Source organism: Cucurbita pepo, chromosome LG04 (genome assembly GCF_002806865.2).
Source record: "Cucurbita pepo subsp. pepo cultivar mu-cu-16 chromosome LG04, ASM280686v2, whole genome shotgun sequence".
Classification (NCBI taxonomy): Eukaryota; Viridiplantae; Streptophyta; class Magnoliopsida; order Cucurbitales; family Cucurbitaceae; genus Cucurbita; species Cucurbita pepo.
In genome coordinates, this window is record NC_036641.1 from 1,832,587 (window position 1) to 1,858,013 (window position 25,427).

Below are 25,427 nucleotides of genomic sequence, written 5' to 3' on the forward strand. Positions count from 1 at the left end.
TCTCTCTCTCTCTCTCTCTCTCGTATTTTCATTCTTTTCTCTGTTTGCAAGTACTCTAATCAATTCTGGGAGTCATGGGCTGAAGGTTGAGCGAGATGTGGCTATTGTTTCGCGTGGGGTCCGCGAAACTCAGCGGTCGCTGGAAAACTCGCGAGTTTTCCGATGACCGAGTTTTTTTTTTTTTTTACTTTTTCTTTTTCTTTTTCCCGGGTCGTTACAACCACCTTGGACACGCATGACTGTGACATCCTCCCCCACTCAATTGGTTGACGTCTCTATCAATCGACTCTTCGCAAACTTAGTGATGTAGGTCGAGGCTAACTTTAGGTCTTTCGACGCGCTTCCAGTTGACTTCAGCAATGAGGAGTCTCTTCCAATATGCAAAGAACTGTTGAAAACCACATCTTGGCCTCTTCTCTGTGGGAGTTTCTCCTACTTTCTTCACTTGGAAATTTTTCTTCTTTGCGTGAGGTTATGTTGCCTCTATGTGCTTGACGTCTTTTTGATCGGGAGAGTAATGTTTCATATTACTGACATGGACAAAAGGGCTAATTTGCATCCATGGGAGCAATTGGATCATATATTATGCATTCTCAACTTTGTGGATAACTTCGACTGGTCCGTAGAATTTTTCGCCCCAATATTTGATTCTAGTTGTTTTAACCTCGAAGTTGATATGACCTCAATTTGATCAAAACTGTAACGGTACACCTTCTGAGGAGAGAGGAGAGAGAAAAAAAAAAAAAAAAAAGGGGGCCCCCGCCGAAAATCACGAGATTTCGGCGGGATCCACTCAGGCTCCCGTAAACCCTAGGAGTGGCCACCTCCTTTAGGGAGAAGGGAGCGCTAGTGTGGTTTGAAGCAGGAGGAAGCCGACGCGCCACCGGAGAACGGACGAGCGACGACGCATCCACCGGCGACAATAGCCAAGCCCTGCGAGTTGGACCGTCGGGACTTTTGGACGAGGAAGACGCAGCGCAGGCGTGGGTCGACCCCCGGCATTCGGCGAGACGTCTCAGCCAGCGTGCAGCCCGCGTTCGGACACCACCCTGGAGCCTCGTCCCCTTTGTGGCCCAAACCGGAGGCGCACCAGAAACCCTGCGCCGGCGTTGTTCGTCGCAGCCATCGGTTTCTGCTCACCGGCGGCTTCGCGAACCTCCGACTCGGCTAAGTGCGGCTTGGCGGCTCGACATCCGAATAGTATACCGATTCCTAGGTTTTCGACCCTTCTGAAGCCATTTCCGCCCTCGTTTCAACCATTTGAGGTCAGTATAACTCCATGTTTGACAAATAGCTTGCGATAGGGACGTACTTGGTAGCTAGACACGAGGGATAGTTGTGAAGGCGCTCTAAGTGTATCATGTTGTCTGTCTTATAGGAGGTAGTTAGGCGCTAGAGTTAGCGTTGTGGGCGACTTCGGTCAAGGCCAAGGAGGTAAGTAACCTTACTGTTGGCGTTAGTTATGTATGTATGTTGGTGCGTGCCCTGTGGCCCTTGCATGCACCATATGTTGTTGCTGTATGCTAGGTTAGATGTTTCTTGCCGTGAAATGCTATGCATGCTTTGTTTATGTATGTGATTCTTGCAGTGAATTGCTATGTATGCCATGTTTATGAATATGATGTTGTGACGCGTTTTGTCGCCCTGTATGTATGATGAGCTTGATTGACATGTCATGATTGTAATGAGAACCCCACATGCCATGAATAAGATGACTAGTATGCTAGGATATGCTTGCTCAATGTGGACCCGGTTATGCTATGTTATGCTTGCCTAATGTGGACCCGGTTATGCTATGTAATGCGGCGAGGGGATGGAGCGTCGTATGTGTAATGCCATGGAGGTAAACCTTAAGAACCTCATGCACGCTATGGTTGGGGCACTCCCCCGTTATGCTACGGATGGTATGGATGCGTATATTCGATATTGTGTTCGCCACGATATCATGCAGGCCCTCCTTTGTCCGTGGCGTCCGGTATTGTATGTCATACATACCCGACCAAGCCAGGCCCAGGGAGTTCGCTTGCGAGCTCGCCTGGTGGGCCCACGATCACACACGTGGGCCATGTGTGGGAAATTACCATGCATCCACCCCCGCCCGGACAAGGCAAGGGCCTAAGGCCATGGGAAGGAATGGAAGACAAACCTCTCTCTCAGCTGCGTTCTTCTAACATTGTGCGGCATGTATGGTAATGATGTGCGACATGTATGGGTATTCTCTGTGACATGTATGTGTGTTGCGTGCGTCATGTACGTGTATTGTGTGCGACTGCTTGCATGTATTGTGTGCGACTGCTTGCATGTATTGTGTGCGACTGCTTGTATCTGAATGTATGAATATATGCTTAACCCCAACAGTGGGGCGACTTACTGGGTATTTTATATAATACTCAAGCCACGTGCTACCAATATTTTTCAGGAAAGGGCAAGGCTCCCATGTACGGGTGACGGTGGATGAGGCGAAGGGCCATGGAAATCTTGAGGAGGGTTTGTTGTGTCGTAGCGCCTGTTGGATTCTCTTGGGTTCTTAGTTTTGCGAATTGTTTTCTCTAGTCTCTGTTGATTACTTCTAGGCTAGGTTGTCGCAATTGTTTTCCTAGGTATGAACTACTTAAATTGATGAATGCATTTTCGTTATTGAGACTGTTCCATGTGAACTCTTGTCCTGTTGATTTGACGAGTATAAGGTAACGTCGCTAATTAGGGTGGAGAAAATTAGGGGCGTTACAAAAACTCTCTCCGCCTTGAATTTTTCGTGGTCGACGCTTCTAACTGACCCTTCTCTTCATTCGTCTAGATGGTATTTCTACGTGAACATGTATTGTTTTAGAGGTTTGTCTCTGTCCCTCTCTTTCGACGAGCAGCGTTGGCTTGGTGTTTCTCTCCCGCCTTTGGGTGATCACTAACAATGGTACTTGTGTGTCTAATGAACCCAACTATTTGCAAGACATTTAGCTGCTTGTAAAATTCAGGTAGCTCAAGTTGAGTCGTATGACATGCATTTGAGGCAAGCGATCTTGCCTCCGATATAACATCAATCTCATTATTTATCTGCCCAGGTGGAGATAAATACTTTGTCTAACTTCCTTGCTTCACGTCGCGGTGTTTCTAAATCGATCACGAGGCTAAGATCCTTTCTCAACTGTAGTGCTGACATCATTTTCACCCCTCCTGGCTGACGAGTGTTTGTCTGGATAATTGTCAGATTGGCCCCCATTAATACTAGTGTAACAACCCGAAATTATCTACTTAATTTAAGGTCGCTACTGTATACGTACCATAAACATTGAATGCGAAAAACTCCATTTAAATTTNTTGTGCGGCATGTATGGTAACGATGTGCGACATGTATGGGTATTCTGTGTGACATGTATGTGTGTTGCGTGCGTGTATGTGTATTNCACAGCCATGGACTTATATGTTTCGAAAACATCTTTAAAACGACACAACAAAAAACTAAATAAAATAAACAAGAGTTTAAGTTAAAAACATCTCATTCTAGCCTAAGTCTAAGAAAATAAATACCACTATCCTATGCATGTGTCATGGTCTTGAGTTGCGATGTCGTCGTCATCCGTATAGGAATGCCGAGTACTTAAAGACGAGTACTTAAAGAAATGTAGTAGCACATGACGAGTACTTAAAGAAATATTCAGTAAGTGACTCCACTATTGGGGTTAAATGCAACAATCACATGCAAACGAGATGATGGGACCTATCTTTCAATCTGTCTTCCTACGGTGCTATTCTAACGGGTAATTTGGACGTGTACCATATACTCTACACATAGTCCATACGTGCGAGTATGGGCTCACCACCTTACTTGTCAGGCGAGCATACACTGGGACGCTCCCTAGGCCAAACACCCGTTAGAACTAGTAACCATCACGGCAGCGCTATGCAAAACATAACAAACGTTGTCCTACCATTGGATGTACGCGTCCGTATCCTCGTGATGGAGTAGGGGTATCCCCCCAATGCATGAACACACATAATGCATGAGATCCCCAATCATTAATGAATATAACCCCGCTATCATCTTTCACGCTTAACATGTCATTTCTCATTTTTCAGTCTACGTATCATACATAATCTAACGGGGTTACATTTCATTTCATTTATCGTGATATCATGTCATTCATAACATGTTGTATACATACAATTTAGAAAACATAGCATAATGCTCCTTGCTTTTAACATGACGTTTCATAACGTGCAATTCATACAACAATTACCTCAATGATCACACAAAACAATCTAAAAATAACATATCACATCACAATATATCGTNACAATGTATCATATCATAACTAAGTCATAACGTAAACACTTTGTGANAATTACCTCAATGATCACACAAAACAATCTAAAAATAACATATCACATCACAATATATCGTATCATAAACATGTCATATCGTAAACACTTTGTGATCATGTCGTTCCCTAACTTATCATAGCCTTAACGTTCTTATACCTATCATAGTCATATCGTTACATGAACGCCTTAATCATATCATCATAGGAACGTATCCTAACACTATCGTTCTATCAATCTATCACAAATCTATCCCTTTCTACCCATATCCTAACCATATTCTTTCATCAATCTCTTCTATCCATAGCACTCCGGTATGTAATCTAACCTTAACGTTTTATGAATGTATCTTACTCCTATAGTTAGATTTCGTTTTGTGCATCCTTCTCGTATCCTATCTCAAACATATCCTTGAACACATCGTACCATAATTATTATCATACAATTCACCTATTATAACATAACATAAACATAATATAAGCATACCGATTCACAGATAATTCATACATATCAGTATATATGACACGTGCAGAACCACGGGGCACGTGTCAACATCAAATATAACCATGCCGATAGTAAGGCCACTTACCTGGTTAGTTTAAGTCGTTGTCACGAATATATCTTTAATGAAAGTTCGATTCCGTCCTTTGAAACCCAAGTCAACCTATGTGAGCCCATGACATCAGTTTCAAGTTTGAACCCTATAAAATTATCTCTAATCTACCTTGGTCTATGGTTAAAAGTGAAATGTTATATATATATCTAATGCTATTTTCACTAAATATCTTATTTTCTATTATTACTATGGTAGAGAATTTATTGTTACTGGACAATGACAAAATTTAATGGAGTTTCTTATCCTATATTTTTAATTTTATTTTTAAATTTTGTTCACCAAATCTTTCTTCAATCTTCTCTCCTCACTTCTATTGTATAAATAGATTTTCATTCTCTAAACAGACATTTATCGTACTCAATTTTTTTTTTTTTTCATAAGGATGAGTTGAGGAGAGTTATTTTATTTTTTATTTTTTATTTTTAAGTAATCTTTTTTAATTATTTATTTATGAATTATTATTATTATTTTTACCTATATATNTTTTTTTTTTTTTTTTTTTTTTTTTTTTTTTTTTTTTTTTTTTTTTTTTTTTTTTTTTTTTCATAGTAATGACTTTTTGTTCTAGTAGTAAAACACGATGATGAAGTCGTCCATCTTGACTACCACAAAGTTAGTTCGTCCAGTCCAAGTCCCTAGCTTGATTGGAGTTCTCTTCGCAACTCTAAGATCGGTAAAGCTGCCAAATTGATGACCTTCATCTTTCCTGCATCTCGATGCCAATGGATATTCAAGCGTTTTGCTTCGGTCTTTGTCATGAAGTTGTGGGTGGCTCCAGAGTCGACAATAGTATTTTTGGCCACTCTATGATTAACCTAGGACTCGGCATACATAAGACCACGTTCCACTCTCTTCTAGAGAGTAGACAAGTACTTTACTGCCCCCACACGGGGGTGTCCAACATTCTCAGCTAACGATATTTTTGTTTCTACCATCTCATACTCAACTTCTAAATTTACTTCAAGTTTTGCTTGGAAGGTGTATAGTGTTGCCTTCTATGGACATTCAGATACTTGATGGGCTCCATTGCATATGAAACAAGACGGGGTCTTCACTTTGACTTTGACTATTCTGGCTGTGAGGTCTCCATCACTTCCCAATTTCTGGGAGATTTTGATCAGTAATTCTCATTTTCACCACTTGCAGACGCCTCGTTTTACCCTATCTCTTCGAGTTCATCGAAACAAGACGGGGTCTTCACTTTGACTTTGACTATTCTGGCTGTGAGGTCTCCGTCACTTCCCAATTTCTGGGAGATTTTGATCACTAATTCTCATTTTCACCACTTGTAGACGCATTTTTTTGCTCTATCTCTTGGAGTTCATCGAAACAAGACGGGGTCTTCACTTTGACTTTGACTATTCTGGCTGTGAGGTCTCCGTCACTTCCCAATTTCTGGGAGATTTTGATCACTAATTCTCATTTTCACCACTTGTAGACGCATTTTTTTGCTCTATCTCTTGGAGTTCATCGAAACAAGACGGGGTCTTCACTTTGACTTTGACTATTCTGGCTGTGAGGTCTCAGTCACTTCCCAATTTCTGGGAGATTTTGATTAGTAATTCTCATTTCACCACTTGCAGACACCTTGTTTTGCCCTATCTCTTGGAGTTCATCGAAACAAGACGGGGTATTCACTTTGACTTTGACTATTCTGGCTGTGAGGTCTCCGTCACTTCCCAATTTCTGGGAGATTTTGATTAGTAATTCTCATTTTCACCACTTGTAGACGCCTTGTTTTGCCCTATCTCTTGGAGTTCATCGATACTAAGATCAAACAATCGTTTTGCGGTAGCATAGGCCATGGAAATGTTTTGAACTCTTTGTTCGTAGAGCTTGATTTTCACCCACGACTTCAGCCCCTCAATAAAACTGAAGACCTTGTTGTCTCGGATATATCACAAATATCTAACATAGGCCCAAAAAACTGCTTAATGTAGTCTCGACTCTCTTAACTTTCTTCTTGTGATTATCTCGACATTCTCTAGGAAGAACCGGGAGCGGAGTTATAAATCATTTTGATTATTTATTTCTTTCTTTCTTTCTTTCTTTCTTATTTAAGCTTGGAAGTATTTTACACGTAAGTTATTAATTATTATTATTATTATTATTATTATTATTATTATTATTAGCTAAGAAGTTCAGAAATGGCGTTTCCTCGACTCGCCAACACCGTCACAGATTCCTTCCCATTTCTGCTCTTTTTCTCCTCTTTTTCATCGCTCCATAGCTTAACTTCTTCGATACTGTTTCAATGGAGATGGAGGCAAAAATTTTGAGAACGGCCCCATATATTCACCCGCTTCGATTCCGTTCTCGACCAAGATGTTCTTTGTTCGTACATCGGATGCCCGCAACCAGTTCGAAGTATTGCTCGAGTGTGCTGAGATGCGGCCTTCGCCCTGTTCAAGCTTCTTCCGCTTCCACCGGGTATATACACCACAATCCTTTGACGAATCTTGTTGTTTGCTTCTTCTTTCTATGCCTGCTACTTAATTTGCTGTCTGATTTGTTATGCTCGCCAAATACTTGTGGTGTTGTCTTTAATTTGCTTCTTTTCGTTAGATGCAAATGCTCAAGTCGAACTTTCCATTGTCGTTGAATGTTAGATTTTTGGATTTGGCGACATGGTAATTAGGAAAGGGAGGCGGTAGTTTTAGGTGCCTGCTGTTTATGTACACAATTATAACACATTCAGTCAACTCTTTGTGGTTCTTTTAGGTTCTGAGCATGTATATTCTAGATTAAATTACCAAATGTATCCTCTCAATTTTGATGGTCGTGTCTGTATAGTTCTTAAATTTTTAAAAGGTTTCAATCAAGTTAATCAAGTTGCTCCACTTTGAATTTTGATTCTATGTAGTGTGTTTTAACATCAAACAAAAGTAAGTGGAAAACTGGACAAAATAGAGTGGCACAACCAATAAAAGAGTTTCAAAAAGTTGTTTCAAAAGGAGGTATGTTGTATGTGCCATTTTATTTTGTTCAACTATCCACTTTCTTCTTCTAATGCCGTGAAAATTAGTTGTTTTTGTTATAAACATTTTATGTTATTTTTAAGTTAATGACAATCGGTAATAGGACAATGCAGAATTTGGATATAAGATAATAGGACTACGTTGAATTACAGTTCAAAGTTTGAGAGCATATTTGAAACCTTTTAGAGTTTTTAAGACTCAGAAGCATAGTAATGAAAGTTCATGATCTAAACAATGTCCTGTGTTAAGAACTTTGTTGCCCTTTGCATGACATTTGTTTACACAATCTTATGATTTTAGGCATGGCCAAAGTCCATTAAAATTACATCATCATATCTATTTTGTATGCCACTTGTCTAGAAAGGTTCCGAAAGGTGCTTGACAATACTTGTAAAAGAAAATGTTTTTCAAAGTAAGTCTATCTGGTCCATTTCAGGTGTCTCTATGATTTCCTCGACTTAGAGACCCTTGCTGCATTTTTTTACAAGCTAAAGAGTAATTCTTGTAGGTTGAAGGATCTAAAATCCCTTTGCTTTTCGTTCTTTTCCTCCTCAATTAATTGAAATTGGATTGCTGTAGACCACTAGCAAGGAAGAAACGGGTGGACATGAGTGAGACCTTGACCCTCGAGGGTATAAGATTTTCATTAATCATTCAGGAGGACAGCATAATATTCAATCTTATGGAGAGAACACAGTATTGTTACAATGCCAATACTTATGACCGGGATGCTTTTGTTATGGATGGGTTTCATGGTTCTTTGGTAGAGTATATGGTCAAAGAAACTGAAAAGCTTCATGCTCAGGTATGCGAGAAGACAGAAACTTTAGTAAAAATTAAGATGTAAAATAATGAGAGGAAGGTTTCATTTTCATCGGATTTTCTGCTTAACAACAATCTGTTTCATGTTAGGTGGGTAGATACAAAAGCCCTGATGAACATCCTTTCTTCCCAAATGACTTGCCGGAACCGCTATTGCCTCCAATGCAGTATCCTCAGGTAAACTTAAGCTCGCATGCCATTAAAATTGTTTGTCCTTAGAACATTTCCGAACTAATCTACATGTTTCGTTAGTCTATTCAATTTAGTAGCAGACACTATTCAAAAAATGGGGACCACATTCGCTTACGATCATGATCTCATTCTTCTTTCCTATTTTTAACAACTTCCCTCCACGGTACCCTTCTCTTTCGAAATTATGTGGTTGTCCCTATCGAAATCTAGAACTCAAAGTTGTGAAACAAAAGAATGCAACATTCTATTGACTTGATATACTATAGTTCAAGAATCTTAATACATCCTAGAGGAAAAGCTCCCTAACCTTAATAATCAAAGAAGGGCAAGCCAGACCCTTAAGAGAAATTCGAAAATTGGTAACATATACTATTGCTGGTTTAATGATGCTCACATTGGCTATGTTGTCAATTTTACTATCATAAATAGCTGTGTTTCGTTAATAGTTTCAATGGTCCATCCTATTTCAACAATTCTAACTTCTCAAATTGAAATATTTGAACTCTTCTGCAATCATTTCCCTACAAAACCAGGCTAATTGCCTAACCATGTATGTTATATATGGCCATGCCTCAGGGCATATTGGTCGAGGTGGATTTTCTTTTTTCCTTCTTTTGATCAATCAAAGCCTAGAATCCTCTCTGGTAAATATCTTTTAAGGATGCTTGGAGTTATGCTCATCTTGAGTTGGTCTCCATAATACGTTCTACAGTTATATTTCACTATGATTGAGCTTAAAAATAAAAAAGAAATCTTAGTATGTAACTGATAACATGACATCTGAGCAATGCTCTTGAAATCGGGCTCGATATTGTAAATGGTTCTGTTGCTCTGTTTTCTTATATGTCAACTACTTATGTGGCAAACAGGTACTACATCCAGCCGCAGATTTGATTAACATCAATCCAAAAGTATGGGACATGTACTTTAGGGATCTCATTCCTAGATTAGTGAAGGAAGGAGATGATGGGAATTGTGGATCAAGTGCTGTTTGCGACACATTGTGTTTGCAGGTGTGCCTTTCAACCAATCCATTTCATGAATCATGTTCTTGTTAAAGTGAAGGCTAAATTAATAAAAATACCTCTTAACATTTCATTTTGTCTTTTAACTTTCAAAAGTTTCAATAATACCCTTAAACTTTCAAAAAGTCTAAAAAATAACTTTAAACTTTAAAACAAACTTAAAAAATACCCTTACCGTTGGTTTTGGATGGAAACCGTTAATACTTTGTTTCAAAAATACTCTTGAACTTTTAAAAGTGTTTCAAAAATACCTTTTTATAAAAAGTGTTTAAAAAATACCCTTGAGTTTTCAAAAGTTTCATTAATACCCTTAAACTTTTTTAAAAACTTTAAAAATACCTTTAAACTTTTTTTAAAAGTTAAAAAATACTCATCATAAATATCATGCTTCAAAATACTCCCTTTTTTAAAAACTTTAAAAATACCTTTAAACTTTTTTTAAAAGTTAAAAAATACTCATCATAAATACCATACTTCAGAATGCTCATAAACTTTCAAAAGTAACATTAAAAGTTTGGAGACAATTTATGAGGTGTTGATAAGCGGTTTCCACCCATATATTGACAATAAAAAAAATTTCTGTTTTTTTTATATATAAAGGTGGTATTAATGTTATTTTTAAAATTTTATGAGTGTTTTTTAAACAAATTACTAACGACAAGAGTATTTTTTAACTATTTTTTAACTTGTTTAAAAAGTCGAAGGATATTAATGAAACTTTTTAAAGTTCAAGGGTATTTTTGAAATAAAGTACTAACGGTTTCTATCCAAAATTACGGCAAGAGTATTTTTTAGATTTTTTTGAAAGTCTAGGGTATTATTAAAACTTTTGAGAGTTTAGGAGCATTTTTTGAGACAAAGTGGAAGATTTATGAGTATTTTTCAATTAATTTAGCCTAAAATAAATATGAGTATTTTTCAATTAATTTAGCCTAAAATAAATATTAAGATAAAAAGAAAAAAGAGGACAGACAACAAAAGAATTAGATAGCTAGCATAATAACAAATTTGTTGTCCTCTATGCGGCAATAATCTTGTATATTCCAGACTTTACAATATTGAGCCATGTTTCTTGTCTTCATATATGTTATGTGCTGCTCAGCTGTTGAAGTTATATCTCATTTCACTAACTTTACTCAAAATTTCAACATTTGATTTTTAACTGTATAAATGTGGCCTATGGTACATAAATCAGCATTTCAATTTTATGGGATGCCATCGAAGGGACTTACGGTCTCTACTTCATCCTCTAGACTTCGTTTGCAGTGTTTGAGTCGAGCCAATTTTAGGCGATTTTAGATTTCATCTGGGTTATGTTATTAAAAACCATCAGGTTAGTTGTTTTCAAGAAGCATTTCCTTTTTATTCCACTTTCTTTAGCTTGCTGGTCTTGCTGCTACTAGTTTAACGTGGTCTGGATTCTTTTATTGGTTACTAGAAAATCGAAATCACCTAATCCTCTCTCGTTGTATTAGTTTACTTTACTGACTTAAAAATGGGAAGTCTTAAGTCGATTATTGGGACAAGCACATTAATAAGAGCCAAATATATCGATACTTAGGCCCCGTTAGATAACCATTTAGAAAATGTCGCAGAATTAAGTACACAAGAAATTCACCGTTTATGCATAAACTTCACGTTGATTAACATGGCAATCTCCAATAATTGTATGAATGAATTCCTTACTTTGGCAGGCTTTATCAAAGAGAATCCATTATGGAAAATTCGTAGCAGAAGCTAAGTTTCGAGCCTCACCGGAGGCGTACGAAGCAGCTATTAGAGCACAGGTAAACAAACTCAAACCAGATGGAACCCTCCAGCTGACTCTTTTCTGGATTTTCATTCAATAACTTTTTCCTTGTGTAAATTTTTCAAAGGATAAGCAAAAACTGATGGATATCTTGACATACCCGATGGTGGAGGAGGTTGTGAAGAGGCGAGTGGAGATGAAAGCAACGGTTTATGGACAAGAGGTAACGACCGATGCACCGAAAGCTGAATCCCGAGCATCTTATAAGATCAAACCCAGCTTGGTTGCTGATCTATATGGGGATTGGATCATGCCATTGACTAAGGAAGTTCAAGTTCAATATTTATTAAGAAGATTGGATTGATGATCTTACTTAAATCTCAGAAGCCAAGTTGAAGCTGTGTTTGGTCTATGGAACTGCTGACTTGTTTTTGCAGCTAACTTAATTTGTGTCATATGGTTTAGCACCAGATTTTCTAAGTTATTTTATCTTTTCAACGTCGGATACAAAAATAACGCCCTTTTGTAGATTTTACCACGATCAAACTTTATTCATTTTTTAACTCGAACTAGAATAGAGGATTAGTGAACTTTCGACCTATTAAAAGAAGCTACCGATGAACAATGAACTACCTCATTGAGTTATATTATAACTTTTTTTATTCAAAAAATATAAAGTGATCGAACATTCAACTTTAAAAAAAATAATAAATGTCTTATACATGGATCGAAAAAATCAAAGAAAAATGTAGGACCATTAATACAATATGAAATTGTAACAACTCGCTCGCATATATTTTCCTTTTGAGTTTTTCTTTTTGAGTTTTCTTTAAGATTTTTAAAACGTGTCTATCAGAGTGAAACAGTCTTTCTTTTTGGGTTTTCTTAAAGATTTTTAAAACGTGTCTGTCAGAGTGAATGTTTCCACACCTTTATAAAAAAATGCTCGTTATCCTCTCCAACAGTGAAGTGTGCTTGATAATATTCCATTATTCCTTAAAATTTTAGAATGCTTCGTTATCCTCTCCAACAGTGAAGGGTGCTCGATAATATTCCATTCTTCCTTAAAAGTTTATAATGCTTCGTTATCCTCTCCAACAGTTAAGGGTGTTTGATAATATTTCGTTATTCCTTAAAAATTTAAAATGCTTCGTTATCCTCTCCAACAATGAAGGGTGCTTGATAATATTTCATTCTTCCTTAAAAGTTTGTGAATATTAGAGTCAATAAAACAATAGTTACTAAAGCGTAAACTATTCGTTTTTTCTTTCCCACCGAGTATAACACTATAAGCCTGAAAACTAAACATTTTCCCCTTTTCATGGGTATAGCGTGATGAGTTCATAAATTACTCGTCTTTTAATATAGCATAATGAGACTAAATTACAATAGCTCCAAATGAACGAAATAGCCGTTAGAGTGTAAATTTGGATTAGCGTTGGAGTCACAAATAAAATACCCTAAATTTGATTGAATTTTCTTTTTGCAAGCTAGGACCATTGTCTCTCTTAGCACATAAATTGACAGCTAGATTATGTGTGAAATGAGTAGTCTTCCACTTCATTTGATGCCCCACAACTCCCCAAAATACAACAAATAAGAGCCATTTCAGCCTTAAATTATGGACTCAAAATCATTTAGTATCATTATCTGTTCATATATTAACAAAAACATATAAGTTCAAGACAGTTTTAAAAATTAATGATTTAATTAGTAGAACTTTACATGAACTTACCCTTAAATTATTCATATGAATTCTAAGAATAATACCAAACTTGAGCTGGCTGTCGTGTGATAAAATCTCAACTTTTGGACCCAAATTGTTAAACTTTGATTTCCCCCAAAAAAAAATAAAGTAAAAGCTGAGGTGTAATAATTTGTATCGAATTGAAAAAAATAATGGCGGTCAGTAGATCCATTAAGCAAACGCTTAATTAATCTTCATAATCACTAATCCCCTCCTCACCCATTTAAATAAAACCTCAAACCAGACCCTTCTAGACTACGCTAAAAATACAGAGCTATGGAGGTTCTAAGAAGGGGCAGCGGCGGTGGGCTGTTGGCGGCGGTGGTGCTGCTGCTGCTGGCGGCGGCGGTGTCGGAAGTTTCAGCTAAACGGTGGACTGTTGGTGACAACATGGGGTGGACGTCCAATGTGAACTACACTGTCTGGGCTGAAGGGAAGCACTTCTACTATGACGACTGGCTCTGTAAGCACTTTTATCTTTAGATCTGTTAATGGTGTTTGGATTTGTAGCTGATAATTTGGATTTTGGTTAGTTTTGAGGAGAGATTTTGTGGGTTTTTGTCGGATTTTGATGTTCTTGATTCTGTTTGGCTGCTGAGAAAATTGGTGTACGAAGTAGGAAAATGAAATTGGTTCTTGATGTTCTTGGTTCTGCGAATTTCTGTGTTTGATTGTTCTTGTCCCTTAGCTTGAGATTTGGACTAGGTTTTAGAATCTGGATTTGATGCAAACCAACGCGGGTTCTTTCAACATGTTTTGTTCTCGGTTATCGAATCGTTTACAGAAATCTGCTAAGATTTAGTTCGTTACTAGCAAATGAGCTGAAAAGAAAGTTCCAACTCGCATAATCTCTCAGTCGCTCTTGTTTTGATGTAATGTCGGTTCATCCATGTATCCCTTTGCACGTGCACGTATGTACATTACATCGTAACGATCTATCGAGTATTATATGAGAAAAACTCTCGAAGATTGAATGTATTGGGTCGAAATATGGTTAGTTACTCGAACTAGTTCGACGAGGATGTCGGGATTATAGCTAATTTGGTCTTTGTTGTTAGTTTTTGTGTACGACAGGAACCAAATGGATGTGTTGGAGGTGAACAAGACAAACTACGAGGCTTGCAATTCTGAGAATCCACTAAAAAACTTCACCACAGGAGCTGGAAGAGATGTTGTTCATTTGAATGTAACCAGGCCTTATTACTTCATAAGTGGCAAAGGGTTTTGCTATGGAGGCATGAAGCTCGCTATCAATGTCGAGCACCTACCGCCCCCGCCCTCAAGCTCGCCCTTGAATGAGAAGAGCAGTGCTTCAAGATCAACCCACATCAGGTACACCCCGTTCGTTTTAACCGCTGTTTTTGCAGCTGCTCGGGCCCTGATATGGTAAACCACCGGTGTTGTTGATTGACATTGAAACAGAGGAGATCTTGCTTCACCAATTTGTGCAAGGAAGATCTAGTTAGTTATTGAATCAAGTTTCTTTGTGTTGTGTTGTTGATTTAAAAATTTGTTGTTGTTGTTGTTGTTGATGATGATGTTCTTGGTGTTGTTGATGGGTGGTGGGTATTAAACTCATAGGGGTTGAGATTTGATAATACTCATAATTTATTTTGGCCATTGAAAATGGGTTTGGTTGCAGCAAGGGGCAAGCCACCACCACCAACCATGTGAGTATAGATTCGTCTCTCTCTTTTAACATTCATTGAATGAATAGATTGCTAATTTGGAAAAGAAAGCAATGTTTGTTGACTGGATCCACAATCCAGCCCATTAACCCTTCCCTTTGCCATACCTACTCGGGTGCGGTCTCGTTCGGTTCGGTTTAATTTGATTTGATTTTCGCAGCGGGTTTGGTTTGTGCTTAGAATTTGATTTTTTTTTTTAATTTTTAAAATCTAAATCTAGGTTAAGGTGTTCATACGACCCGATAATCCANGTAGATCCATTAAGCAAACGCTTAATTAATCTTCATAATCACTAATCCCCTCCTCACCCATTTAAATAAAACCTCAAACCAGACCCTTCTAGACTACGCTAAAAATACAGAGCTATGGAGGTTCTAAGAAGGGGCAGCGGCGGTGGGCTGTTGGCGGCGGTGGTGCTGCTGCTGCTGGCGGCGGCGGTGTCGGAAGTTTCAGCTAAACGGTGGACTGTTGGTGACAACATGGGGTGGACGTCCAATGTGAACTACACTGTCTGGGCTGAAGGGAAGCACTTCTACTATGACGACTGGCTCTGTAAGCACTTTTATCTTTAGATCTGTTAATGGTGTTTGGATTTGTAGCTGATAATTTGGATTTTGGTTAGTTTTGAGGAGAGATTTTGTGGGTTTTTGTCGGATTTTGATGTTCTTGATTCTGTTTGGCTGCTGAGAAAATTGGTGTACGAAGTAGGAAAATGAAATTGGTTCTTGATGTTCTTGGTTCTGCGAATTTCTGTGTTTGATTGTTCTTGTCCCTTAGCTTGAGATTTGGACTAGGTTTTAGAATCTGGATTTGATGCAAACCAACGCGGGTTCTTTCAACATGTTTTGTTCTCGGTTATCGAATCGTTTACAGAAATCTGCTAAGATTTAGTTCGTTACTAGCAAATGAGCTGAAAAGAAAGTTCCAACTCGCATAATCTCTCAGTCGCTCTTGTTTTGATGTAATGTCGGTTCATCCATGTATCCCTTTGCACGTGCACGTATGTACATTACATCGTAACGATCTATCGAGTATTATATGAGAAAAACTCTCGAAGATTGAATGTATTGGGTCGAAATATGGTTAGTTACTCGAACTAGTTCGACGAGGATGTCGGGATTATAGCTAATTTGGTCTTTGTTGTTAGTTTTTGTGTACGACAGGAACCAAATGGATGTGTTGGAGGTGAACAAGACAAACTACGAGGCTTGCAATTCTGAGAATCCACTAAAAAACTTCACCACAGGAGCTGGAAGAGATGTTGTTCATTTGAATGTAACCAGGCCTTATTACTTCATAAGTGGCAAAGGGTTTTGCTATGGAGGCATGAAGCTCGCTATCAATGTCGAGCACCTACCGCCCCCGCCCTCAAGCTCGCCCTTGAATGAGAAGAGCAGTGCTTCAAGATCAACCCACATCAGGTACACCCCGTTCGTTTTAACCGCTGTTTTTGCAGCTGCTCGGGCCCTGATATGGTAAACCACCGGTGTTGTTGATTGACATTGAAACAGAGGAGATCTTGCTTCACCAATTTGTGCAAGGAAGATCTAGTTAGTTATTGAATCAAGTTTCTTTGTGTTGTGTTGTTGATTTAAAAATTTGTTGTTGTTGTTGTTGTTGATGATGATGTTCTTGGTGTTGTTGATGGGTGGTGGGTATTAAACTCATAGGGGTTGAGATTTGATAATACTCATAATTTATTTTGGCCATTGAAAATGGGTTTGGTTGCAGCAAGGGGCAAGCCACCACCACCAACCATGTGAGTATAGATTCGTCTCTCTCTTTTAACATTCATTGAATGAATAGATTGCTAATTTGGAAAAGAAAGCAATGTTTGTTGACTGGATCCACAATCCAGCCCATTAACCCTTCCCTTTGCCATACCTACTCGGGTGCGGTCTCGTTCGGTTCGGTTTAATTTGATTTGATTTTCGCAGCGGGTTTGGTTTGTGCTTAGAATTTGATTTTTTTTTTTAATTTTTAAAATCTAAATCTAGGTTAAGGTGTTCATACGACCCGATAATCCAATCACTATGGTTTGGGTTCGATTTTTTTTTTTTTTTTTTGAATTGGGTTCGAATTTTAGAAAATTGAAAATTTGGTTCGGTTTGTGGGTGATAGTTTTTTGGTTGGATTAACTCGACGAATTTGAAAATAGGGTTACAATTCAATCTAACCCAGATGATTTGTGTAATTGATGTTAATGATGTATTATGACCGATAAATATTTTATGAGATTTTAGTTATTAATGTAATATATATATATATATATGTAACGACCTAGATCCACCTCTAACAAATATTGTCCTCTCTGGGCTTTAAAACGCGTCTGTTAGGGGAAGGTTTTCACACCCTTATAAATGATGGTTTGTTCTCTTCCCCAACCAATGTGGTACATCACAATCCACCTCCCTTCAGGACCTAGCGTCATCGCTGACACTCTTTTCTTCCTCCAATCGATGTGGGACCGCGCCCCCAAATCCACTCCCCCTTTGAGGCCAGCATCCTTACTAGCACACCCTGGCACTCGTGTCTACCCCCATTCGGGGAACAGCGAGAAAGCTAGCACATCGTCCGGTGTCTGGCTCTGATACCATTGTAACGACCTAGATCCACCGCTAGCCGATATTGTCTTCTTTGGGCTTTCCCTCAAAGCTTTGAAACGGGTCTGGTAGGAGAAGATTTATATATATATATATTTATTTATTTATTACGGATAAATATAATTTTTTTTTATTGAATGGAATGAACTGGAAATTAGTTGGAAAATAAGAGTAAAATAAAAACAATTTACGTTTTGAAAATATAAAGACAAGAAATTAAATGAAAAGTGTATTATAAGCAAGCCGCACGTGAAAAAAATATATTTAAATAATGTAATTATTTTTTTAAAATAATAATAATAATAAATAAATAAAGTTGTGTGTCTCAGACGACCATTCGAAAGCTTTTCCACGTGGCATTTATACGAAAATATAAAGACAATAAATTATTGTCTTTTTTTGTTTTTTTTAATACCAAATTTGCATGCCAACCATTTTTTTCTATAAAAATTGAATATATTTCTTTTATTTCAAAATTAATTAAATTATCAAAAATAAACTATAACACGTCGGATGTCACGATCATAAGACTATATGTCTGTTTCTTTTTTTTTTAACTTAGTTTCATGTTCGATAATTATTGTAACAGCTCAAGCCCACCGCTAGCAGATATTGTCCACTTTTGTCCGTTACGTATCGCCGTCAACCTCACAGTTTTAGAAATCTACTAGCAAGAGATTTTCTGAATGTTTCGTTCCCCTTTCCAACCAATGTGAGATCTCACCATCCATCCATCTTCCTTGAGGGCCTAATATCCTCGCTAGCACACTACTCAGTGTTTAGCTCGGATAACATTTGTAATAGCCCAAACATACCACTAGTAGATGTTAAGATCGCACAACAACGCACACACTCGATCTAGATGAACACAAAGAACATGATAGAGAAAATGTAAGGAGAACTAGCTAAAGAATTTATATTGATGACTACAAGTACGTACAGTAAGGGAGAGTATAGAGAATACAGAAAGTACATCTTCAAAGCTCTACCCGTGATATATATAGTTTTACAGATTTAACCATCTAATATATATATATATATATATATATATATATATATATATAGCTATTTACTATATATATAGCTTTACCAGATTTAATCATCTTTACCCAATATTATAACCGGCCAAGCTATAAATAAGCAGCAGGCTCCCTACCTAGATATTACAGTACCACTTGAAGATATTACATTTGTAACAGGCCAAGTCCACCACTACAGTACCACGGGAAGATATTACATTTTAAAACATGTTTGTTGTGGAGAGGTTTTCACACCCCGTTTTCTAAAGCATTTTCTGAAGAACGAGGCCAGGGGCTTAAAAGCATACGTCGCTCCTCGCACAATCATATTACTACGAGTCCTAATAGAATGCGCGTGCAACACACGAACCCATGGTTAAATCTGAAATTAAAATTTGAAACTTTAACACATTCAAATTTAAAATAAAAAATAAAAATAAAAAAGATTTAGTAAGTTATTTGTCAGAAGTAGTAACGAACACAAGACGTGGGCCCCACAGGATTTGTCTGCCAACAAATAGCTTTAAATAAAGCCAAGTCATGCTTCACGTTGACTGCTCTTTTGTCAGAAAACCAAAATTATAAATCTTTTAAATTTTAAATTTTTTTATTTAATTTCAAAATATTGAAATAAATTTTCTAAACTAAATTAAAAAAAAAAAAATTTAAAACCCATGTCTTATTTAATATTTAAAAAAAATTAAGCTAATAAACATTAATTTAAATTTTTTTTATTATTTAAAAATAATATCAAAATTCAAGTGAAATTATAAAAATTTATAATTTTTTTTTTTAAAAAAAAAAAAAAGAAAAAAGCAAAAATAAAAGATTTTGAGAGCTTTATTTTTAATTGTGGACATGGAAGTTGTTAAAGAGCAGCAAAGCAAAAAAGAAAAGAAAGAGGAAGAAATGGAGGAAATGAGAGTGAGGGTGATAATGGTAATAGTGGCAATAGCTTGGGCAAGAGTTGCAATGGGAGAGAAGCTTCATAAGGTGGGCAATTCTAAAGGATGGAACCCTAATCTCAATTATACCCTTTGGTCCTCCTCGCATCGTTTCTATCTCGGTGATTGGCTTTGTAAGTTTCTTATCTCTTTCGTTTTCTCGATTTCTTTCTTTTTTTGAAAATCAGGTCAAGTCGAGTCGGGTCCTGCAAATTTGTGAGCTTTTTCAAGCAGTTTCGGTTAGTTTTGGTCCTTCAGCTCCATTGTATAGTACTGCCAATTTAGTCCCTAAATTTTTCATATTTATAATAATTTAAGGGTCCTGATTCTTGTATACCATTATTTTCATGCATGTACTTCCAAAAAAAAAAATCATTTTTTTTTCATGAATATCCAATGTTTTTTCTTTTATTTTTTTAAAATAATAAAAAAATATCGCCCGAAATTAAAGATTAGAAATGGATGAATTTATTTATTTATTTATTATTATTATTATTATTTAGAAAATAAAGTTTTGTTGTGACATATGGATGACTGAATTAATAAAAAATATTGTTTTTTTTATCTGTTTGACTTTTAAAAATATTTTAAAAATATTTTTGAGTTTCATTAATTTGGTAAGAAAGTAGGAGTGAAATTTTTAAAATTTAAAGATATTTTTGAAACATTTTAAAGTTTTAAGGGTATTTTTTAAAAATATGTACGGATGAAATAATTAATTTTTAAAATTGTATATTAATATTTTATTTGAAAAGATTTCGTGTTCGACAAGCGATACTACAACGTGTTGGAAGTGAACAAAACGAGCTACGAGAGTTGCAACGAGAAGGAGTTTATAAATAACATTACAAGAGGTGGACGAGACGTGTTTCAGCTGACGGAGTTGCGGCCCTATTTCTTCATTGCCGGCGGCGGCTACTGCTTTGAAGGAATGAAACTTGCTGTCTTAGTGTGCCCGACGGCCGTAGCCCCGGCTGCTCCGCCGTCTGCCACTCCCATAAGTGGCGCGTCTTTGTCAAACCCCACCTGTTGGATTATGAATGCGCTTCTGCTTTTTGTTGCTCTTTTCTTAGTGATTTAAGATTGAGTGAATGAAGGAAGAGAGTGATTTATTTGTGTTTGTTTGAGATACTTTCAAATTTGTTCATAAAACGATGTAATTTGATCTATTTTGATGGTCATACCAAATTACTCGAGTGGAACTTGTAATGAAATTATGCGACATATACTCTTGTTCTTGAGTAAGTCGGCTAGCTAAACTTTCATTGTCGTTGACACGTATGTTCATTCAAGTTAGGATATAAACCTCATAGATTGTTGCCATGTCTCGTTCACTTTGGATGAGCATAGGGGCTCGTCCTGTTCTTTATATATGAATATTGAATATTACACGTAAGTTAGTATCATTCTCTTGGGCCGCTGAGCATACCATTTTTTTTTTTTTTTTTTAACTTGAGTCAGAATTGGGTTGGATTGAGTAAATTTTTTTTGGACCAATTCAAAAGTTCGAGTTTGTTAGGTCGATAATCCAACTCAACCCAACCCAACCCAACCCGACCCATCCTTCTATTTTGGTTTTAGGTCGTTAAAAAAAAACTTTTAAAAACTTTTATTTATCCACGATTCATCATTATTTCATACAATCTCACAGAAAATATATTAAAAGTTCACAAACAAACATAAATCAAGTAGAACTAGAGATAACTAAATACGAGTACTTATAATTGGTGATCCTAAAATTAAAAAACAATAAAAATAATTAGATAAAGAAATAGATGTATAGAGTCAAACCAGCGTGTGAGTAGTTTCAATAAGACTTCATCGCCACTCACATAACCATAAATATGCTAAATTGCTTAATTTATTTTATAAGTTCTTTTCGGCTCGTGTCTCAAGGGTTCTGTCCCACAATCTCAAAACCGAACTAAGCCAATTCGAGTATAGAAAAATTAACCCAATTCAATCCCTATAATTTGAGATGGGTTGGTCCGGGTTGTCGGGTTGAATGTATACCTTTAATGCCAGAACTATTAGCAGTGAGTTTGAATTGTTACAAATGATATAGAGTTAACACTGAGCGGTGTGCCAAAGCTACTAGCAATGAGCTTGAGTTGTTATAAATGGTATAGAGTCACACTAGGCGATGTGCCAAAGCTACTAGTGGTGGACTTGAGCCAAGAAATGGTATAGATGATGGTTGATAGAGTAATCTTTTATTGTAATTTTCAGTATGAGTACTTGGGCCAATATGAAATTTGTGGTTGGTAGTAAAACACCGATTCTCCTCTTGAGACTTGATTCTATTTTCATAAGTTTTGTTATTGCATCTATAATAGTCTCGAGTTTAGGTGGACAACCCGACAAATATACATCGACAGGAATTAACTTATCAAGATTCGGTATTGAACATCCTTCCGGTAATTATACATGCTCCCATCAGGGGTGTACCCATGGTCCGGGTTGGGTTGGGTTGAGAGATTTTTTTTTGACCCAACCCAAAAGTTTGGGTTGGTTGGATGGGTAACCCAACCCAACACAACCCGAAACTTTTCACAACACAACCTTCTATTTTCGGGTTGGGTTCGAGTTGAGTCAGGTTGGGTTCAAGTTGGATCTGGGTTGGTTTTTTTTTTTTTTTTTTAACTTGAGTCAGAATTGGGTTGGATTGAGTAAATTTTTTTTGGACCAATTCAAAAGTTCGAGTTTGTTAGGTCGATAATCCAACTCAACCCAACCCAACCCAACCCGACCCATCCTTCTATTTTGGTTTTAGGTCGTTAAAAAAAAACTTTTAAAAACTTTTATTTATCCACGATTCATCATTATTTCATACAATCTCACAGAAAATATATTAAAAGTTCACAAACAAACATAAATCAAGTAGAACTAGAGATAACTAAATACGAGTACTTATAATTGGTGATCCTAAAATTAAAAAACAATAAAAATAATTAGATAAAGAAATAGATGTATAGAGTCAAACCAGCGTGTGAGTAGTTTCAATAAGACTTCATCGCCACTCACATAACCATAAATATGCTAAATTGCTTAATTTATTTTATAAGTTCTTTTCGGCTCGTGTCTCAAGGGTTCTGTCCCACAATCTCAAAACCGAACTAAGCCAATTCGAGTATAGAAAAATTAACCCAATTCAATCCCTATAATTTGAGATGGGTTGGTCCGGGTTGTCGGGTTGAATGTATACCTTTAATGCCAGAACTATTAGCAGTGAGTTTGAATTGTTACAAATGATATAGAGTTAACACTGAGCGGTGTGCCAAAGCTACTAGCAATGAGCTTGAGTTGTTATAAATGGTATAGAGTCACACTAGGCGATGTGCCAAAGCTACTAGTGGTGGACTTGAGCCAAGAAATGGTATAGATGATGGTTGATAGAGTAATCTTTTATTGTAATTTTCAGTATGAGTACTTGGGCCAATATGAAATTTGTGGTTGGTAGTAAAACACCGATTCTCCTCTTGAGACTTGATTCTATTTTCATAAGTTTTGTTATTGCATCTATAATAGTCTCGAGTTTAGGTGGACAACCCGACAAATATACATCGACAGGAATTAACTTATCAAGATTCGGTATTGAACATCCTTCCGGTAATTATACATGCTCCCATCAGGGGTGTACCCATGGTCCGGGTTGGGTTGGGTTGAGAGATTTTTTTTTGACCCAACCCAAAAGTTTGGGTTGGTTGGATGGGTAACCCAACCCAACACAACCCGAAACTTTTCACAACACAACCTTCTATTTTCGGGTTGGGTTCGAGTTGAGTCAGGTTGGGTTCAAGTTGGATCNTTCTTCAAGGATTTTGGAGAGGCGATGGAGAAGATGAGCGTTCTCGAGGTGAAAACTGGCGAGAAAGGAGATGTGAGGAGAAGGTGCGATGCGTTCAATACAATCANGTTGGGTTGTCAATTTTTTTTTAAGTTTTATTTATCCACAATTATTCCCATACAATCATAGATAAAATATATTAAAAGTTGACAAACAAACACAAATCAATCTATAAATTAGGAGCGAAAATTGTAACATATTAACATAGTTCAATATATATATTAACATAGTTCAATATATATATTATAAACATTCGAACACTCTAAGTATTTAGCTGGCGTCAAACTCGAAGATTAGTGTCCTTGACTTAAACCCATTAATACCACGAACTTGAAATCAAACGGATTCAGTTCAGATTAAGAAAAATGAACTCAACCCTACGGTAAATGCTAATCCAACTCAACTCAACCCAACCCTTATAGTTCTTGGGTTGGTGTGAACTATCGGATTGTTCGGTTGAATATACACCCGTAGCTCCAATGGTGGATGAATTTGATAGCATATAAGGATGTTTTTAGTAATAAAAGTACCAAAAATAGCATTAAATGTTTGACAATGCTCCATCTCTAACAAATCTCCCAAAATCTCTCCCATCCAATGCTCCATCTCCTTCTTAATCCCCCATTCATCCCGACACTTTCCACACACCGCAATTGCTTCCTTCTTCCTCCTCAAAACACTACACATCCAGAGGAAGCAGGTTGTCCCCCACCTCCTTCCTCTACCCCGCCATGGCCGTCTTTCAACCTACCGCTCTTCTTCTTCTACTTTTCCTATCTCTTCCATTCTCAGTTCACTCTCACCTTTCTCTCGATTATTACCACAAAACTTGCCCTGACTTCGCACAAATCGTTCAAGACACTGTCTCTCGCAAGCACGCTACTAGCCCCGTCACCGCCGCTGCATCTATGCGCCTCTTCTTCAGCGATTGTTTGGTTGGAGGCTGCGATGCCTCTGTTCTTATTTCATCCAATGTCTTCAACCACGCCGAGCGCGATGCTGAAATCAACCACGCTCTTCCTGGTGATGCCTTCGACGTTGTCACTCGTGCTAAGATAACCCTAGAGCTCTCTTGCCCTGGCATCGTCTCTTGCTCTGATGTGTTAGCGCAGGCGACTAGAGATCTCATCGCGGCCTCAGGTGGACCGTCGTATAAAGTTGAATTAGGGCGAAAAGATAGCCTCGTCTCGAAGATTTCAGATGTGGAAGGTAACATTCCGAAACCGAATCAATCAATTGACGAATTGATTAAGCTATTCGAAGCGAAAGGATTCACGATTCAAGAAATGGTAGCGCTATACGGCGGACGCACAATCGGATTCTCGAATTGCAGGGAATTCAGCGATCGGCTCTTCAATTTCAGCAAAAACACACTAACAGATCCTGAGATGAATTCGAAATACGCGGAGGCGTTGAAGAAGTCCTGTGCGGACTACGAGAAGAATCCAGGAAGTTCGGCGTACAGCGACCCCGTAACGCCAGGGAAGTTCGACAACGTATACTACCAGAATCTGCTGAGAGGAATGGGACTGTCGGCGGCGGATCACGCGCTGGCGAAGGATCCAAGGACGAGGAAATTCGTGGAGATGTACGCAGGGAACCAGGCATTATTCTTCAAGGATTTTGGAGAGGCGATGGAGAAGATGAGCGTTCTCGAGGTGAAAACTGGCGAGAAAGGAGATGTGAGGAGAAGGTGCGATGCGTTCAATACAATCAACCATTAGGCCATTTTTTTGTTTCTGTTTTTTTTTTTTTTTTGCCCTATTTTTTTTTGTGAGATTGATTTGGAGTAAGTTTATTGATGGAATAGGAAGAATCCTTTCTGTAACCGTGGTTATTGCATATTTTAATAATTGAATTCTCTTATTTTCTTTTCATT

General features: G+C 37.4%; 5 protein-coding genes across 5 annotated transcripts; all 5 read left to right on the top strand.

The window, feature by feature from the left end:
- The first annotated feature begins 7,088 nt into the window (after positions 1–7,088).
- On the top strand, positions 7,089–12,299 carry LOC111792884 (chorismate mutase 1, chloroplastic-like). Its single transcript, XM_023674501.1, has 6 exons — positions 7,089–7,363; positions 8,491–8,716; positions 8,824–8,910; positions 9,795–9,938; positions 11,645–11,737; positions 11,828–12,299. Exons 1-6 carry the CDS (start codon positions 7,188–7,190, stop codon positions 12,062–12,064), a joined length of 963 nt encoding a protein of 320 aa, XP_023530269.1. The 5' UTR covers positions 7,089–7,187; the 3' UTR covers positions 12,065–12,299.
- Positions 12,300–13,624: 1,325 nt separating this feature from the next.
- On the top strand, positions 13,625–15,175 carry LOC111792897 (lamin-like protein). The gene is made up of 2 exons (XM_023674519.1): positions 13,625–13,910; positions 14,506–15,175. The coding sequence occupies exons 1-2, from the start codon at positions 13,724–13,726 to the stop codon at positions 14,835–14,837; spliced, it is 519 nt and encodes a 172-aa protein (XP_023530287.1). The 5' UTR covers positions 13,625–13,723; the 3' UTR covers positions 14,838–15,175.
- Positions 15,176–15,433: 258 nt separating this feature from the next.
- LOC111792898 (lamin-like protein) lies at positions 15,434–16,952 on the top strand. Its single transcript, XM_023674520.1, has 2 exons — positions 15,434–15,687; positions 16,283–16,952. Exons 1-2 carry the CDS (start codon positions 15,501–15,503, stop codon positions 16,612–16,614), a joined length of 519 nt encoding a protein of 172 aa, XP_023530288.1. The 5' UTR covers positions 15,434–15,500; the 3' UTR covers positions 16,615–16,952.
- Positions 16,953–19,640: 2,688 nt separating this feature from the next.
- On the top strand, positions 19,641–20,956 carry LOC111792899 (lamin-like protein). Its single transcript, XM_023674521.1, has 2 exons — positions 19,641–19,835; positions 20,457–20,956. The coding sequence occupies exons 1-2, from the start codon at positions 19,667–19,669 to the stop codon at positions 20,780–20,782; spliced, it is 495 nt and encodes a 164-aa protein (XP_023530289.1). The 5' UTR covers positions 19,641–19,666; the 3' UTR covers positions 20,783–20,956.
- A 3,323-nt stretch (positions 20,957–24,279) lies between these two features.
- LOC111792707 (peroxidase 41-like) lies at positions 24,280–25,272 on the top strand. The gene has a single exon (XM_023674267.1). It carries the CDS (start codon positions 24,280–24,282, stop codon positions 25,270–25,272), a length of 993 nt encoding a protein of 330 aa, XP_023530035.1.
- Positions 25,273–25,427: the final 155 nt, after the last annotated feature.